Source organism: Sesamum indicum, linkage group LG3 (genome assembly GCF_026168435.1).
Source record: "Sesamum indicum cultivar Baizhima isolate 11 linkage group LG3, ASM2616843v1, whole genome shotgun sequence".
Taxonomy (NCBI): Eukaryota; Viridiplantae; Streptophyta; class Magnoliopsida; order Lamiales; family Pedaliaceae; genus Sesamum; species Sesamum indicum.
In genome coordinates this window covers 623,553-642,500 of record NC_142659.1, presented here as the reverse complement: position 1 = coordinate 642,500, position 18,948 = coordinate 623,553, and the positions used below count along the sequence as shown (strand labels likewise).

The 18,948-nt window shown below is 36.6% G+C and overlaps 3 protein-coding genes across 4 annotated transcripts; 2 read left to right on the top strand and 1 right to left on the bottom strand.

The window, feature by feature from the left end:
- The first annotated feature begins 315 nt into the window (after window positions 1–315).
- On the top strand, window positions 316–2,467 carry LOC105157056 (pectinesterase). Its single transcript, XM_011073353.3, has 3 exons — window positions 316–919; window positions 1,015–1,461; window positions 1,570–2,467. The coding sequence occupies exons 1-3, from the start codon at window positions 424–426 to the stop codon at window positions 2,265–2,267; spliced, it is 1,641 nt and encodes a 546-aa protein (XP_011071655.2). The 5' UTR covers window positions 316–423; the 3' UTR covers window positions 2,268–2,467.
- Window positions 2,468–4,281: 1,814 nt separating this feature from the next.
- Window positions 4,282–11,248, bottom strand: IBR3 (acyl-CoA dehydrogenase-like protein). Of its 2 annotated transcripts, XM_088879000.1 has the most exons (17): window positions 10,840–11,248; window positions 10,172–10,306; window positions 9,759–9,899; window positions 9,539–9,670; window positions 9,229–9,414; window positions 9,034–9,111; window positions 8,769–8,888; window positions 8,177–8,275; window positions 7,943–8,060; window positions 7,044–7,306; window positions 6,697–6,891; window positions 6,115–6,257; window positions 5,650–5,734; window positions 5,376–5,585; window positions 5,078–5,230; window positions 4,680–4,784; window positions 4,282–4,575 (listed from the first exon to the last, which is right to left on the bottom strand). In XM_088879000.1, the coding sequence occupies exons 1-17, from the start codon at window positions 10,972–10,974 to the stop codon at window positions 4,384–4,386; spliced, it is 2,490 nt and encodes an 829-aa protein (XP_088735126.1). In that variant the 5' UTR covers window positions 10,975–11,248; the 3' UTR covers window positions 4,282–4,383. The 2 variants fall into 2 exon arrangements, with proteins under 2 accessions (XP_088735126.1, XP_088735127.1); XM_088879001.1 differs by lacking the exons at window positions 10,172–10,306; window positions 10,840–11,248 and adding an exon at window positions 10,044–10,169.
- A 4,616-nt stretch (window positions 11,249–15,864) lies between these two features.
- Window positions 15,865–17,904, top strand: LOC105156870 (berberine bridge enzyme-like D-2). The gene has a single exon (XM_011073120.3). The coding sequence runs from the start codon at window positions 16,170–16,172 to the stop codon at window positions 17,805–17,807; it is 1,638 nt and encodes a 545-aa protein (XP_011071422.1). The 5' UTR covers window positions 15,865–16,169; the 3' UTR covers window positions 17,808–17,904.
- The last annotated feature ends 1,044 nt before the right edge of the window (window positions 17,905–18,948 follow it).

The window sequence follows — 18,948 nt, the reverse complement described above, 5'->3', positions numbered from 1 at the left end:
TTAAGTATTAGTTATAATTCTTAAAATTAATGGGACGAAATTCGAAATACGCTTCAATCTTACTAGCTGAAATTAAACATATTTTTCAACTAGATGTACTGTACCTTCAAATTAAACATATAAAAGTTTTTATTAATCTATTCGTTCATGCTGAAAAGATCAAACAAGAGTTCAAACTATATATCCTCCATTCACGGGCGCCCCTGATTTGCATGCATGGCCAGCTTTCTTCCCGGCCTCGAAAACCTCGCACTGTCTCTAATGTTGAGTAGAATTAACTACCTCAACGCTATAAATACCCTGGCTTACCCCCACATCTTCCATCACTCAGAGTTCTAAGCTTTATTCAATAATAATAATCTAGAGATTTGTCTCCACTCTGGAAACCTCGAATAAATTCCAGGGTAGAGACGTACAATAAAAATGGCTGCAAAAGCAGCGGTTGCCGGGCTCGCTGCCATCCTCGTGGTGGCGATGGTTGTCGCTGTGGCAGTTGGTGTTACAAAGAGAGAAAGTGAATCAGGCTCCATCAGTGCCGGCTCTACCAAGGCCGTGCAGAACATTTGCGCCCCCACTGACTACCAAGACACTTGTGAACAGAGCCTTTCCAATGCCAACACCACAGACCCGAAGGAGCTGATCAAGGCCGCATTTGAATTTACCGAGAAAAATATAGGCGACGTGATCAAGAACTCGCCTCTGTTCAAAGAAGCAGCAAATGATGATGGCACCAAACAAGCATTGGCTATCTGCCAAGAAGTGCTTGACACAGCCATTGATGATCTCAAGAGGTCATTCGACAAGGTTGGTGAATTCGACGCCTTGAAGGCCAATGAGTACCTTGAGGACCTCAAGACGTGGCTTAGTGCTGTAATCACGAACCATGAAACTTGCATTGATGCCTTTGAGAACACCACAGGTATGCATGTATATCAAAAAAGATTCAGCAATCTCTATCAACAGGTCACTCACTGTTTCAGAATTCTTATATATACATATTTTGTTGAATTTTAGGCGACACTGGGGAAAAGATGAAGAACGTGCTGCAAACTGCCAGGCAGATGTCGAGCAATGGCCTTGCCATGGTATCCAATATGTCATCAATCTTTACGTCGTTACAGGTGGGGAGCTCTGCCAGCCGGAAGCTTCTCTCCGAGGAAGAAGCCGACCTATTCATATCCATGAAACAAAGGAGTCTCATGGGGTTGCAGCCCAATGCCGTGGTGGCCCAAGATGGAAGCGGGCAGTTCAAGACCATTAGCGCCGCCATTGCATCTGTGCCTCAGAAGAATAACCAACCGTTCGTGATTCATGTGAAGGCTGGTGTGTACAAGGAGTATGTCGAAATCCCCAAGAAGGTGAACAAAATTGTACTGATCGGAGATGGTCCATTGAAGACAAGAATTAGTGGGAGAAAGAACTATGCTGAAGGTGTTAAGACCTTCCACACTGCCACTGTTTGTGAGTTTCTTTGACCTTCATCTCTTTCTAAATGTATTCTGCTGACACTATGATTATCACAGTCCTTTAAATGTAGAGATAAAATTGAAAGTTCCTTCTCGCTTTCAGCTGTTAATGCTGACGAATTCTTCGCAAAGGACATCGGATTTGAAAACACAGCCGGTCCCCAGGGACACCAAGCCGTGGCCCTACGCGTCTCTGGCGATCGTGCCATCTTCCACAATGTCCACATTGACGGCTATCAGGACACTCTCTACGCTCACACCTACCGCCAGTACTATCGCGCCTGCTCCATCTCGGGCACCATCGACTTCATCTTCGGCGACGCCCAAGCCCTTTTCCAGAACTGCAAATTCGTGGTCCGGAAGCCAGGGCCCAACCAGGCCTGCATGGTCACCGCCCAAGGCCGCGTCGAGCGCCACAGTCTGGGCGCCACCGTTATCCAGAATGGCGATTTCGTGGCTGAGCCAGCATTGCTTCAGGCTGCACCACCCGTTAAGGTTTACCTTGGCCGCCCATGGAAGCAGCTCTCAAGGACCATTATCATGCAATCCAACATTGGCGGGTTCGTTTTACCTGAAGGTTGGTCGGTATGGGACGGAAATTTCGCTCTGAACACACTGTACTATGCTGAGTACCAGAACCGCGGGCCAGGGTCGGATACGAAGAACCGGGTGCAGTGGCCGGGGATCCAACACTTCAGTCCACAAATGGCTGAGAGCTGGACGGGAGCGAAAATGTATCAAGGGGATGAGTGGATCAGGAACTCTGGGGTTCCATACGTACCTACCATGATGAAAGTCTAATAAGTTGATTTCCTAACAATTTTTGCAGGTTTTCGTCGTCTAGCAACTAGAGCTCTTCCTTATGTTCTAGTAACAATTTGTATGATTTTTAAACCTTTCTTGGAGATTCGTTCACAGCATAGATTCTCTATTTTGTAAGAAAAATTGTACAAATTATAGGTGATGCTTACCTTGCTCCAATATTACCACACTTTTCTTTATCTACTGTTTGAGTATCTTAAAATTATCCAAAGTGTGACATGCAAATTAGAAGTTAATGTTTTCACTCTTAACACTACAAAGGGTATTAGAGATGATAATTTTTTACGTCTTTGCAGCCAAACTTTCCACTATAAATTAATAGCCATAAAAAAATCCGTTGTCATACTTTGTAGCTTCTCCACGGCCAAATATTTAGGATGGAATATCTCCGTCTAAGAGTCAAAGAACAAAAATATTTCATCTCGATTCTGTCGGTTATAATATTTTATTTCTTAGTTATTGATAGCAATTCCGTCCCTAAGTACCTTTTCAGTAATGGCCAATTTTATTTTTGTTAATTCTGTCTCTAGTAATTTTTTTATTTTTTTCAATTTAAATTTCTATATCCAAATTAAATCTAAATACAACTCAATAATATTAATATTTAAACTCCATGTCCAACAACAGATATCACGTCATACCACAATTAATCAGTAATAATTGTATTTTGTGTGTGTGCGCCTTGGTGGTGTGGGTTAGCACCGGTGGTTGGGTTTTCGGTCTTTGTGGCTGTAGACTTCCCCATCAGATCTGACTCCCTAAGTCGAAATCATTTCGTTATTGCTTTTTCTCATTGTTCCTATTAATTTGTAATCGTTGTTATATTGGTTTGTATTTTGTTATAATAATTGTATCTCTTTGTGGGCTTACTGCAGGGATAAGTTCCCAATATGGTATCAGAGGCTTTCGGTTCTTTTCTTCTGGTGATCGGTAAGATCGTTCCTTTACACTTTGTGAGATTTCTGTACTTTTTTTTCTTTGTGCGATTTATGTGATTGGTGCTTGATGTTTATTTTTGAAATCCGTAAATCCTGTCGTATGCAAGTTTATCTGCTATGTGCAAATATTACTAGTTAATATTTTGCTTTTGTTTATATTAATTTGCATTGATTGCTAACATCTCTATTTTGCAGGTTCATTTTGGCGATGATCTTTACCAGATCTATTCCTTGGACTAGGTTCGTTTAGGTCTTGGTTTAAGGGTGAATATGTTGGAAAATTGGCCTACGATCAAATTTAGTGAACCCAAACCCACAGCTCCAACCCACCACTTGGAAGGTCTGATTCGACCCACCCATTATCTCAGCTGGGAATCTCAGCCGGTTCCCATTTTTAGGTGACTGAAACCCTTCGCATTCTTATTTTCTTGTAGTGTACATAATACAATTTAAAAATGGAAAAAACAAAAAGTTGTACTATAAAAAATTAAAAGAAGCATAAATATTTTTATAGATACTATGAAACATATATTAATATTGCAATTATTTCAAAATTAACTGATGAATTCATTTACTTTCAGTTCTTATTTTGTAAATCTTCTATTTTAAAGATAAAATAGAAGACTTTATTAAATTTTCTATGAGATCCTACATAAATTTAATATATATTCTAAAAAATTTATGCTTCACGCACACCTAACGTAAATTTTACTTAGTCATCTTAAAAATATGTAAAACCTAAATTTATAATAAATTTTAATTTAAAACTAAATTATTACTCGATGCATTTAGACTTAAGTTAATAATTTATTTATATAAATTACTAGTCTTTTACATAATTATATAATCATTCCTAATAATAAAAAATAAGAATAATTTATAGAAATATAGTTGAAGTTTTTGGGAAGTGTAATCTTTAAAAAAAATATGAGTGATATGTATTGAAGTTTCTGATGAGTATATGTATAACTTTTAAAAAATTTATGGGTAATTGTGCAAATGAATCATAAATGAGTGCAAGTGTAATTGTCCTGTATATTTTTACTAACAATACATGGCAATGAAAATAGTTCTTGTATTCTTTTATTATCAACCATCTCAAAGCTTGTTTTGCACAATTCAACACAATAGTTCTCGCTGTTAACTGTGAAAACGTTTCAGAGTTTAGCTCTTCTTAGCTCAAGTTTCCCAATAGTCCCCAAGTGGACTTCATCAGGGCCATCTGCAATCCTCAGAGTTCTCGCAGTAGCCCAGAGGTGAGCAAGAACGGTATCGCCCGACAAGCCAGCCGCACCATGCACTTGCATTGCCATGTCGAGCACTTTCAGGGCCATATTCGGAGCTGCAACCTGCTCAGAGCAAGAAATTCCGTTGGATGCAGACAGAGCCAAGACGCGAGTAAAAGACATTGTATAAGCTCGTAAAGGCAAGCACAGACGAATGCTAATAATACCTTGGCCATGGCGATAGTCCCACGGGCCTTTTTGTTTCCTAGTTGATCGAGTTGGTCTGCGGCTTCTAGAACCAGCAATCTAGTGCTCTCTAGCTCTATCCGGCACTGCAGCATGAGAAATATCAATGCTAGACGCAACAAATGATGATATATCAATATCAAACCATGTCACACAAATTCAATGTGATATGATCTAAGATAGTTGAACTCTCAGGGTCAAACTGAAGTGGCGATACCTCACACGACTAAACCCTAAACATACTGGCCGAGCTAGATGCCATGGTGGCAGAGATGTCAATGTAATTTTCTCAAATCGGGTTCTTTTTGTTATTTGCCAAAACCCCAGGACTGCCTACATCCTAATCTCTATTTTTAACCAGAAGCAATTCTGCACTGACCTTGGCAATGTCTGAGAGGAATGATCCATGCTCTGCGATCAATTTCCCAAATGCTCTTCTGCTTATAGCCCTCTGAATCATCATCTGTATGCCGCGCTCAGCAGCGCCGATCAACCTCATGCAATGGTGTAATCTTCCAGGGCCAAGCCGACCCTGATAAAGAGAACAAACAAATGAAAAAGCACCATTTTGAGAACCCCATCTCGCATGACAACAATACCTTAAAACTAGATCCATTAAACTGACATTATTGGCAACAATAATTTCGAGCTGGGCTTTTGAGAATGTAACTGTTCACCTGTGCAATTTCAAATCCACGACCCTCTCCGAGCAGGATATTAGTGCATGGTACACACACATTCTCAAATGATATTTCTGCATGTCCATGAGGGGCATCGTCAAATCCAAACACCATCAATGGTCTCTTTATGTTCACACCCGGAGTATTGATGTCTACCAAGATCATGGATTGCTGTCTATGCTTGGGGGCGTTCACGTCGGTTTTTCCCTACATATGTTTCGAGTAAGAATGTTGACTTTCAAACAATGAGATATAACAAAGCACAACTAACCATGACTATAAGGACTTTGCACCTAGGATCCATGGCTCCACTGGTCCACCACTTCCTCCCATTGATAATATATGAATCTCCATGTCTGTTAGCATTTGATGTGTTTTAAACAATTTTTCAGGTAAATCAATCCAGTTTAATGATGTAACATAGAAAGATTCATTTGTTAAAAACATGTAAAAATTCAACAAGAATGAGAGTATAAACAAAACACCATGTTCGCTAATTTAAGTCCAATTTAAATCCACTTAGAATCATACAGGGTGGAGAGGTATGCTTAGATCCTATGTCAATATAAACCAACACACTTGCCTCTTTTTTAGTTTGTTTTAACAATAATAGATTCTTCCATCTTCATTAACAAACTCACGTTTCTTGAAACCATCATAAAATTTTTTAGAATAAATATCAAACCAAAATGTGTGATTGCACAGCAGGTCACTTTTAAAAGTTGTGGTTGTGTACCTTGTGATGGAACACTCTATATTGGTGGCATCAGAAGATGCCACCTGTGGCTCTGTCATTGCGAATCCAGACCGGATATTTCCTTCAAGCAAGGGAACAAGCCATTGACGTATTTGTTCAGCATTTCCATAGCGCATTAACACCTACAAGAAAGAAGTTGTAAGAAGAAGAGAATAACAAGAGGTTATATAATGTAATCCTATATGCCAGAGCAGAAATCATCGTGATATTTGCAGAATAACATATCCTAAAGGCAAATAGACTGCTTTCTTGATAACAAAGCAAAAGATTGTATGCTGAGTTGCAATGGTGATAGAAACAAATTTCAAAATCGTCGAGGTTTACACAACAGTAGATCATTTTCAGCTGCAAGTCCTGCGAGTCCCTTCCCCCCTTTTTGCAAGTAGACTTAACAAAATAGTTGTTCAATTCTAGAAAAGTAAAGGAATACGATGGAATAAATTCAAAAGCCAGCTTAAACATGGTTGGCTTGTCATCTGGTGATTTCTCTACCAGAGGATAGAAAATTATATTTCATATTCTTCGAAGCTTGTTATATATGAACAATAAATTTCTGCTAACCTCCATATTTCCAGTATCCGGAGCTCCACAATTAAACACCTGTGGTGCCCACACCGAACGGCCCATTATCTCACAAAGGTACCCATACTCGAGGTTCGAAAGACCAGCACCTAGTAATTCATCAAATGCCTTGTCAACGGGACTGTCTCTTCTTTGATCAGAAATGACTTGCTTAACCCTAGCAGCACTGTCAAACTGCATACAAAAATCTAGACATTAGTCAAGGTGTTAAACCTTACAGTTTATACTATATGCTATAAGTGCACCAGGACTATGAAAGTATTATTTAGCACTCATGGTTAATGAAATGAAATAATAAAAAAAAAACATATTGACAACTGATGTACAGGTATCCATAAGTTCCAGAGTCCCTCATTCTTGGCTAACTGCTTTAACCTCTCCTCATCAGGGTGAATGGACCAACGATCATTAGACTGAGCAAGTTTGTAGAACTCGTGTTCCATAGGGTATACGTGATCCTCCATAAACTTGATCAATTTGTTTCTCAACTCTTGAACCTTTTGACTTGGAACAAATCTTCCTCCACTTGGATGGAGGCTATTTCTGCTTTCTTTTCCAAGTTGCTGCACGTGTTGTTCAGGACTTGACTCTGATATAAAGAAAGCAATAAAGAAATTCAGGAAGGATTGAATTTCAGTAAACAAAATAAGCTTCCAACTACAATTAATATCAGAGTCTATACCAATTCTCTTTACTGAAATTAAATGTAGCCCATGTTATCACACAAAGCAACCAGTTGTGTATTCTATGGACTTTAACAAAATCATGCGTAATGATAAAATGTCCAAGGACATCTAACTCTTCTTTAGAAGCATGGGCAGCGACTTTAGGAGTACTATATTTTGATGCATACAGATTGTGCCCAGCTACAGATGCAAGGGTCATACAGATAGATAGGATGGTTAACTGTTTCATTTTTAAAAAGATTTACAAGTTATTATTTGTAAAAAAGGTTTACAACTGACTCACTTGGAAAAAGCTGAGAAAAGGAAAACTTATGAATACCTCAACAGACCATGAAAGACAATGTAAAAGGTTAAATTTTGTTTGCATATCTGACAGAAAAGTCAATCGGCGGAAAGCATGCCAAGAGTTATAGCCGTTTAAAAGATCATATTGTAGTAACCTCCCTATTAGATAATTGAGTCAAGATTGATGGATTGTCACACAGACTATCTTCTCCGACTATCAAATCTCAAGGGAATATATCAGAAATTGACATTACCCTGTGGGGGTTGCAGGGGAAGAACTGAATCCCTATGGATAAATGCCCATGCAGTTTCGATCATAGCATCAGCCTTCTTTCCAGCATGGCGGGCACGCTCTCCTCCTGAAGCATTTCCCTAGAAAGAGATATTTACAAAAAGATAGATTATTAGTAAGGTCCTAAGAAAATCGTGACTTGCAAACCAGCAAAATCATCTAACATGCACAAGTAAACTAACTTAATAGCTAATACCAAAATCCATCTACAATGTACTCCTGCATAGATAGATGCTCCACGGAACAAGGAAAAGGCAACATAAAACTTCCACTGACTGGCCGGCCATGGTTTTCCCTGCATTGCAATCATCATTAGACGTAAAAGCTCTCAAGGGCTTAGCAAAATATAGAAATTCATGACATCTGTTAATATTTAGAACCAAATCACTGATAACAAAACTGGTGAAGGAAATGTCCATCTCTGAATGTTTCACTTGCATCTAATACCATGCCTAGTGAAAGCCATACCAACACTTCAAATAGCTGTGTTTTAGCAAACTTGAACCCTTTAAGGTTTGAAACATTCCAATGATAAAAAAAATCAGACTGATTTTAAGAGAAAACTAAAATAAAACATCAGTTATGAAAGTGCACCAAGCTCCTACTTGACCTATAATTGTTTTCCCACAGATGAGGCATCAATATTTATCTGAATTTGCTCGGACGAAATTAAAAAATTAGCCAGACAATCCCAGATAAGCATCGAATAGGAAATTGCTTTATTTCTATCAATATTGACTCATGTAAGCAAAGTAGAAATTCAGAACTATCAATCAAGTTGTCCTTACAGCTGCAGCACAATAATCTGCGAGATACTCGGCCAATGATGGAACTCCTTCAGGTATTCCAGTTAACTCAAGACCTCCATTCTTTTCCACTTTGTCCAAAGAAATATCCACAACGTAATGCTGGCATGACATGAGAAAACAAGCATCACGAAAATATAATTAGTTTTAAGAAATGAAGTATTTGAATTCTATCTTGGAAAAATGCAAATAAGTTCGATGGAAAAACATAAAAGAGACTTATAAGAGTTGCAATAGAATTGAGTACCAAGCAGCTGTATGCAACATCACACATTTGATTCCCAAGGGTGGATAATTCCCAATCAAGAATGCCAATCACTTTATCCTGCAGTTAGCCAAACAGAATTCAATGATCTCTCAAGAAAAACTGTAGTGGAGCATTGGATTGCATCAACGTATGAACATTGCATATTGAAATGTATAATGCTTCTGAAGTACTGACCTCAGTGGGATGGAATACAAGATTATCAATCCGAAAGTCGCCATGTACTAAACCAGCTGCTGCTCCCGAAGAATCTTCAAGCGGAATGTGCTGGCGCAACCAATCAGCAAGTTCTAACATTCTCGGATTTCTATTAGATTTGCCCTCCCCAGTGGAAACAAGATACTGCTTGGCCCATCTCTCTACCTAAGGAAGTGCACATATCTCATTAGCTTGTTATAGCATCTAAGTCATTTACAAAAGCGACAATACAGTACAAAAGCAGGTGGTAAGGAGTAATGCCTTCAAGAGAAAAACAGCAATTGCCTACCTGCCGCTTACAGTAATTGTTCGGTTTTCCATAGCTGCGTAGACCAATGGCTTCCACATCAATAGAATGAAGAGAGGCCAAAACTTTAGCAGTGGCATGATATAATGTTCTCCTCTGTCGTGGTGCTACATTCTGAAGAATGAGACAAGAAATAATAAAACCTCCGGTGCTCAGTTGTCAAAAGACCAGAAAGATGGTATCAGAAGACTAAAACCCTTACTAGAAGCTTTGGATCTATATATATGCGTCCTTCAAGGTACTCCATAATGTAAAATGGTGTCCCAATCACACTCGAATCAGTACACAAACAATAAACTTTAGGCACAGGGACCAATGTATGAGTACCTAAGGCATGTAAAACCTGCAGTGTCCAAAATGATTCACCAAATTAAGAAGGGACAAGTAGTTAAACGAGAAATAACCAAACCACTTAAAGTAAATTTTGAACTCGAATTATTGACACAATGTTTGCCTATCTACAATGGAGAGAGAATATATATAGAACCTGAAACTCTCTCTCAGCAGCATGTGCAGCAAGTACAAAGAAAACAATGGAACCACTTGAATACACTCAGAATATTAATAAAAACGTTTGTCAATCTGTGATGGAGAGAGAATTATATAGAACATTACCTGAAACTCTCTCTCGACAGCGTGTGCAGATTCAAGCAATTTTCCTGGAGGTTTCTTTCTCATCACATACCAGTTCTTTAACGATCCACTTTGGACTTCCAGGAGAAATGTTGGATTTGATTGGCCATGCCCAAACTGACGTTAAATTATAGAATAGCAAAGTACACCAGTAATAAGATTTGCAGTCTACAATTATATAAGCAAATTACTTCACACCATCAGCTTACAAAAACTTCCCTTACAACCAGAAAACGCAACTCGTAAAATTTTCAGCTTTTCTCCAAATAAATTGAATACACTTCTTTTTTCACTCAACTTCTTTCATCTTTCCCACTTTACGGACTTAGCAGTCCAAGAAACCAAATACTTTTCTTGAAGCAAAAACCTTTCATACTGAATCCTAATTCCCATTTCATAAAACTTTGGCAGCTAAATGGAAATCATTTTTCCACATTTTAAGATGTACAACCACAAAAATCAGTGTGTAATTTTTGCAGAGCTACAAAATCGGAACTTTCAGCCAACCACAATCTAAATTTAGTAGTATCAACTACAATAACTATACCAAAAGCTACTCCAAGCACAACCGAAGAACACACACACAGATATGTGTATAATTATACTAAGAAACAAAGGGGGAAAAAACAAAAAGGAGAAAAAAGAAAAACCTGAGAAACAGTGAATTGAGAAGGACTTTGTGGGAACCCATCAACATTCGCAATCGCATAACGGAGCAAAGCATCAACATCGAAGCTCTGAGCCGGGTCGACCCGACCCACAAGTTCCGATGTGCGGCTCGCCATTTCTCACCAGTTTCTTCAACCTGGTCAATCTCACTTCTTGAAAGAACCAAAAACAAAGAATTACTACTTGTCGTATTCGCTCTTTCAGGAATTGAACTGTAACGAGAAGAAGCTTTGGTTAATTCGTTGTCGCTCGTTTTCTGTTTCGTTGATCTGTCAAGAAATGTATGATCAACTCTAGCGTATATGCTGACGACTGACAAGAACAAGGTGAAATTATTTGATTATTATGACTACAACTACAAGATAAGGTTTGTTGATCTCCCAATGCTCACTTCTTTTAATCGATTCATGCTTAAATTAATATTATCTTTTGTGATTTTATACCAAAACTTTCCATAATGTGAGGAAAAAATAATTATTTATATCACATCCAAATTGAAATATTTAAATTTTTTAAAGGATAAATTGCAATCACGTTGTCTAAAATCAAGTTTAAATACACAAATATTTCATAATTTGTAATTCTAAATTAAATCTAATTATGCAAATATTTTGTACTTTTATAAGATTACAAATATACCTTTTAAGGGATGTTAGTTTAATATTTCTTATTTTTGTAAAATTATATGTACACCCCTTCAGTATAATACATATAAGACGGTATTTATATAAAATTTTGCCACTAAATAGATAGCATTCTTGCAATTATGAATACAAATTCAAAGGGTATACTTGTGATTATGAAAAGAGTAAGGGGTGTTTTCTAATTAGAGATAATTCGAAAGTGTTAACATAATTTATGAAAATTTAAATAAGCAGTTCCAAAAAATGGTATATCAAAGATTTAGTTGCAAATTAATTAATCGTTGAATAGAAGAATTTTATTTATTTATTTATTAAATTTTGAATAGTGAAATCAAATTCTTGAATTTCACAAAAGCTAAATTAAATTGATTTGCTCACAAGTATTTTATATAGCTTAGGAAACAATTTATTTGATATACGAATTTCAAAACTTATGTCGTAGACTTAAATTATATCGCCTTATTATAGTGGGGAAAACATTAATGATACTAAATATTTAGTTAGGCTTGGCTTATTTATTTATTTATTTATTTATCTATTATTATTATGGTTAGGTTTATTTTCTTAGCAGTTGGCTAGATTTGATTTCATAGCTTTTTGTTTTTTTTTTTTTTTGTTTTTTTTGGGTGAGTAAGTATAGTTTTTCCTTAAGTTTTTATTTAAACTTATTTTACTCGTATTTAAATTATTTTTTGATTTTTTAGTATTTTTTATTTTAAATTATTATTTTAGTTTGGTCCCTCTGATTATTTATCGATGAATATGGCCGGAAAATGGTTATGTAACCGATGCATGACGTCATTTATAGGGACAATTTTATTATTTTTCTTTATTTAAAAAAATAAATATATTAAACATGGTCAAGTCATATTTAAGACACACGTGTTTCTTTGACAAGCATATTCAGCATCGAATCGAAAGTTAAAAAATAGTTGTATTTTTCAAAGTAAAACTTCAACGCAAAAACAGATAAGAACATACCCATACCAGATTCTACCTCCAAGACTGTGTTTTCATTTCAAAGTCAGGTTCCACTAGAATCCCCCTCCTATCTTGATTTTGCAAACTTTCTAGCTATTTAAGGACGATTTATATGCTTTTAAGAGAAAAGTTTTATTTTAGTTGAAATACGTTCATTTGATTACACTATATACATTATTTACAGCAATTGTTAGTTCACATACGACATGTATTTAGTACGACATCTGCATTTTTAGCCCTCTCATTACTTTTTCCACATCACAAATTCAAGTACACAACATAGCACTTTTTCGGTATTATAAAAGACTAATTTGACAATTTTACAAATTTAATATATACTAAAATGAGAAAAAAAACTAAATTTGTCATTTTATCCTCCAAATTAAAGGCAAAATGGCGGCCATATTCTTTCCAAAAAATGATCAAGGAAACAAGTATGGGACTAAAATTAAAGTTTAGAGATGCTAAAATAAAAAAATGAACTTGAAAAACTAAAATAATTTTGAACACAAACTTAAGAAATCAATTATAATATTTACTCATTTTTTTTTTGTGATTAGGTTTAAGTAACCGTTGTTGTAGATGGGGTCGACTTATGAGTACATTTGGCATCTTAAACCACACTTGTCGGGAGGAGTTTAAGTTTTGTTCTCCCATGAGAAACTAATTTTATTATCAATGAGAATAGATGTGGTGGGAAGTTCCTTTTTGAAGGTTTCAACTCATTAATATGAGAAAATGCTGTCATAAGAAGTCATATAACTGTGAAAGTATGAAATAGTTTTACATGTATAAAATTAAGGATTAAATACATTTTATACTTTAAAGTATACCATCCTTATCAATTATTCTCTATATTAAAGTAACATTCAATTACCCTCCGATAACCTTTTAATTAAAAGAAATAAATAATATGATATACACTTTAACACCTTCATAGTTAAATATATCAATCAATTTGACTTTAATATGATATACACTTTAACACTATTGGATTCGTCTCCTTACTGCAGTTCTAATGGGACTGCACCTTCCGTCGGCGTTTTCTCCTTCGTCTGAACGAACCACCGGCTCGGACGACCACCGTTGAACTCCTCTTGTTCTGGCGAATCTTTTGAGACCAGTCCCATCGATTTTGGTCACCTCTGTGCAAAGATCCAACAAAAGTCGTCCTCCGCCTTCGCCGACGATCGCGCGCTCGATTCTCCGTCGTATGACAGCGGATTTCCGGTGGAGAACCACCACTGTGCTCGCCCTACAATGGCGGACCTTCTCTCCGATCAGAAGTGGCCACCGGAGCCTCGACAGAATCGGCCTCCTTGGAAGCTAACATGGTCAACTCAGCCAACTCGGCTGAGTTGACTCACCCGGTCATGCATCAGGAACAGCAGCAACGCAAACAGCTGACGTGGATTAAATATCCACGTTAGTCATTTTTTTTTTAATTTCCAACTAGGCGCCATGTTTGCGCCACGTCATGTTTTCCAGCCAATCACAATCCAGCTCCCATTTAAAAAATCACATGCTTGGCATGTGACTTTTTTCGGCAAGCCCCTCATTTTTCCGGCAAAATTTGGACCAAAATTGAGAATTTTTAAGTTTTACGGGACCAAATTAAACCCTAGTAACTTAGGGGACTAAAACGAGAATAGCTTGAAGTTAGGGGACGAAAATTGCCTGTAAGCCAAATTAAAATGGGTTGGAGTGAAGTCAACTATAATTTCGTAATTTTAGAAAACGTTAATTCAAATTTAACTACAATTTACATTTATGTAATTAATTATTAAATTGTGAATTCTAATGTTATAATTATATCTTTTTAAATTAACTATTTTAAAATATAAATTTTTTATAATTAATTATCTCATTATCAATTATAAAATCGATAGCCAAACTGAACCTCAATCTATAATCTCAATAGTATATATTACCTGAATTACTCTGTATTTTATGTTGTAGCTTTTGTCAATTAGTTTCCATCCGTCTCTACTTGGATTCTTCTTCTTGGAAATATTATGAAAGATGCGTTTGGCTGCTGATGAGGATGGTCGCTGCTGGCCAGTCCAATCAGTGTGTTTTCTGGTCTTTTTTTTGTTGTTCTTGATCCCTTTGCTCAACTGCCAAACAGGAAATTATCAGTCCAAGGATACAGAAATGTGTCTATTTTATTCCTCTTTGATTTTATTTTTTTAGTCTAATTTGAGGATTAAAATGAATGAATTATTTGACTCACTTCATATAGTAACTTAAATGTTTAAATTTAGAATTTAAAATTTTAATGCAATAAAAAGTTAGGATAAAAATATGCTCAATTGCAGCACAAAATTTTAAATTGTACACTTATTATTAATAAATTTTACAAAAATAAAACTTTTTTGTTGTTGCAGCAAAGCAGATCCAATGTTGAGATTAGGCCCATAAAAGAATGGAATAAGTATACCGCTTTCTCTTGAGGTTTGATGTATTACACATAAATTTAATGTGGTTTGAGAAATTATATAATACTTCTCATATTTGTTTTCATCTAATAAACTAGATATGCCCTTTGTTAAAATTCACCGAGTTTGTTGATATTACAAAAAAAATTGAATGAAAATCCATATTTAGCCCGATGGACTTTTACTGACTTATTAACATCAAACAATTTTTTTCTAACTAAAATACCCTTATCCGTCTTCACATGCTAATGTATATATCTCCACTCTTATAAGGGTAGTTTCGTTAGAAAAGATATATTTGACCTGTAATAAGTAAATATGAATTTTTATTTAATTTTTTTTTTTGCAAATATTTGCACATTCGATGAATTTTGACTAGCGAATGATTTATTTGTTATATGAAAACAAATATTAGGAGTGCTAGATGAATTTTTCAATCTACATGGGATCTATATATAATTACACCCAACTTCAGAGGAGGGCGGTAAAATGCACTTTTGGTCGCGTAACTTTTGGCCATTCGGCGTTTTCTTTCTTTAACTTTCTAAGTTAGCATTTTTTTAATTTTCACGTTTTATTTTTTTTATCGCCTGAGTTCAACATTCTCGCAGGAATAATGCATGTATCTCGAATTGAGGCTTTTATTCCAATTAACCAATTTCTGCCAACATTTTTGTGCTAACTTCTTAAAGCGACATTTAGCCCTACATCTTTTCAATTTTGGAGATTTTAATCCTTTTCTTATCGGAGTTCAGCTTTCTGATTGATGGAAGTAAAATTAAAATAAAATTAAAAAGATGCAAAAATGTAAACGGTAAATGTATAATTTTACAACATTCAAGGGGTGCTGTAACCAGTGAAATTGATCATAAGCGACCGTTTACTAAAGACTTTTCTTGAAATCGTGTAAATTTTTGTATCTGGGCTGTAATTATTTTTTCGTATTTTCTGCACACGTTGCATTATGGACGACTTTGCAGCCAAACTCAAAAAATAGTAAGGATAAAGACATGGCTTGTTTGTAGCACTTGGCTGGTTTAGTTAAGCAACCTCAAAAAACAATTGACAAGATTCTGTGTTTTGTTTGTTTGTTTTTCTACAATGTTTCACTAAAGAAATGCCAGGCCGGCGACGATGATCGCTCCATCGTTTGTCCTCAAACGGCGCAACGATTCTCTGATCTTCTCCTTAATAAGGACCATTTTCTCCCAATGCTGCAGCAGCAGCTAGAAAAAAATTGACAGAACAATGAAGGCGTTCAGCGTAAATGCACTTGTTCTTTTAAGCATTTGCATGTCGATTTGCGTTTGTGCAGTCTGTCATCAGTATGTAGACGTGCTTCAATCTTGCTTGGTTGATCATGGTGTGAATAACTTCTCTCTGTACCCGAGTTCTGGAAATGATCGAGCTGTTTACTTCAGTTTACTCGATTTTTCTATCCAAAATCTCCGTTTTTCGGATCCCATGACGCCTAAGCCGGTGGCCATTATCGTGCCAGAGAGCAGGGAGCAGCTGATGGACAGTGTTGTATGCTGCAGGAGAGGAGCATGGGAGATCAGAGTTAGATGTGGTGGGCACAGCTACGAGGGGTCATCGTATGTATCCGGTGATGGATCACCGTTTGTTGTGATCGACATGATGAGCCTGAGTCGAGTTTCTGTGGACATGGACTCGGAAGTTGCTTGGGTTGAAGGTGGAGCAACACTCGGCCAGACCTATTATGCCATTTCTGAGGCGAGCCGTGTGCACGGATTTTCAGCTGGTTCTTGCCCCACCGTCGGGATAGGAGGGCACGTAGCGGGTGGTGGATTTGGCTTATTGTCGAGAAAATACGGCCTGGCTGCTGATAATGTGGTCGACGCACTTCTTGTTGATGCGGATGGCAGGTTGCTGAACAGGGCAGAAATGGGAGAGGAGGTGTTTTGGGCCATCCGTGGAGGCGGAGGAGGCGTTTGGGGCATCGTTTATGCCTGGAAAATCCGTCTGCTGAGAGTGCCTGAAACCGTGACAAGTTTCACTGTTTCCAGGCCAGGGTCGAAACATGACATTTTGAAACTAGTCGACATGTGGCAGCACGTAGCCCCGGAGCTAGACGATGAATTCTACCTGTCGGCCTTTGTTGGTGCCGGATTGCCACAAACGACAACTATTGGGATTTCGGCTACGTTTAAGGGGTTCTACTTAGGCAGGAAAACAGAAGCTGTCTCAATCTTGAATCAAGTGTTTCCAGAATTAGGAATCCTTGAAGATGACTGCAAGGAAATGAGTTGGATTGAGTCCATTCTCTACTTCGGAGATTTGAAAACCGGGAGCTCCATTTCTGGCTTGAACGATCGGAATCTGCAACACAAGAACTACTTCAAGGCAAAATCAGACTACGTGCAGAATCCTATATCAAGAACAGGGCTAAAATCAGCTATAAAAATACTCGAAAAACAGCCTAAGGGGTATGTCATTTTAGACCCTTACGGTGGAGAAATGAGGAGAATCAGCAGCGAGTCGATCGCATTCCCTCACAGACAAGGCAACCTTTTCGCAATCCAGTACTTGGTTGACTGGGAAGAAGAAGACAACCTCAAAAGCCGAGACTACATAGAGTGGATAAGAGGCTTTTACGATGCTATGGCACCACACGTCTCGTCGGGTCCGAGGGCAGCTTATGTGAACTACATGGACTATGATCTTGGAGTTATGGAGTTGCCGAACATCAGCAGTGCAGCATGTGGTGATGCTGTGGAGATGGCTAGGACATGGGGGGAGAAGTACTTCTTGAAAAACTATGATAGGTTGGTTAGAGCTAAGACAATGATTGACCCCTTGAATGTGTTTAGACATCAACAAGGGATTCCTCCAATGTCTAGTGATTGTGTGATAGCACAATCATGAAAAAAAAAAAACAACAAAGAGAAAAAGAACAAGTTGGAATTTCAGAGTATTTTATGATTGGATTTTTTATGCATTATCGATTGCTCTGTGTGCTGAATTTCAGAGTATTTTATGAGCAGAAGGCCAAAATTCATAACAAAAATCTTTTTTTTCTACGAATTCCGACTATAGGAAATATTGGCTTGCTACGGTTGTCAAGTCGTAAAAATAATGATCTTTTGCTACGGTACCATTTTCATAGTAGAAAAGTGACAAAATAATCATCTTTTGCGATGATTGGTCGAGTGGTAGCCATCACTCGGTGTTTGTTCTGAAAAATAACTTTTCTTACAACAACAAATTCATAGTAAAAAACAACTAACAAAATCATCACATTTTGCTACGGAACTCTAGTTGTAACAATAACGTGTTACATTAACTTTAGTACGACCATTTTGTTGTAGCAATAAAATTAGAATTTAATTTTGTATTTCTTACAATAAATATCATGTCGTTGTTTTCGATATTTTTTATTTTTGTTAATTTTATTTAGATTAATAATTGAAAGTGTTCTTGGATTATCAATATATTTAAAATATCATAAAATAACATGCACATAATTATACAAATAATATTTGTACCAATATTGAATAATACAATTAGTCAACAATTGTGTATCACTAATATATATATTACAAATCTAATAAATTAACTTCACAAAAAGTACAATCTTGTTTCAAGAATTAACTTCTCCATGACCTGTAATATTCTAACCAATATTTTGAGTTAGGAGAAAAATGAAATGTAAAAATTAATTCCCACAAGAAGACAATGTTTGGAAGTCTTGTTACGTTTGAAGAAAATCATAAAACTTTTGGTTGTCATTTCCCCTTGAAAATTCATACGAAGATTAATGAAATTCTTTTTTTTTTTTTTTTCAAGTTAGCTAAATTTCTTGCCTTGTCAATTTATTTATGCAAAATTAGTAATTAATTTGAAAAGAAGAGAGTTATTAGTTTGGCGACATGCTTGAAAATAGTTTACCATCATGAGCAGCTCAGCTTTCTTTTACCATGCCCATTGGTGCACCTACTTATCTATACTAATTAGTGAACTTGGATAAATAATTTAAAAGATTTCATTCAATGGTTAATTTGATAAA

Excerpts from the sequence above, each read along its gene's own strand:
- IBR3 (XM_088879000.1), bottom strand. The coding sequence starts at position 10,974 with ATGGCGAGCCGCACATCGGAACTTGTGGGTCGGGTCGACCCGGCTCAG. Across the intron at positions 9,671-9,758 it reads ATATAGATCCAAAGCTTCTA|AATGTAGCACCACGACAGAG; the intron begins GTAAGGGTTTTA and ends CTCATTCTTCAG. Across the intron at positions 5,231-5,375 it reads GTGGATTTGAAATTGCACAG|GGTCGGCTTGGCCCTGGAAG; the intron begins GTGAACAGTTAC and ends TCTCTTTATCAG.
- LOC105156870 (XM_011073120.3), top strand. The coding sequence starts at position 16,170 with ATGAAGGCGTTCAGCGTAAATGCACTTGTTCTTTTAAGCATTTGCATG.
- LOC105157056 (XM_011073353.3), top strand. The coding sequence starts at position 424 with ATGGCTGCAAAAGCAGCGGTTGCCGGGCTCGCTGCCATCCTCGTGGTG. Across the intron at positions 920-1,014 it reads TGCCTTTGAGAACACCACAG|GCGACACTGGGGAAAAGATG; the intron begins GTATGCATGTAT and ends GTTGAATTTTAG. Across the intron at positions 1,462-1,569 it reads CTTCCACACTGCCACTGTTT|CTGTTAATGCTGACGAATTC; the intron begins GTGAGTTTCTTT and ends TCTCGCTTTCAG.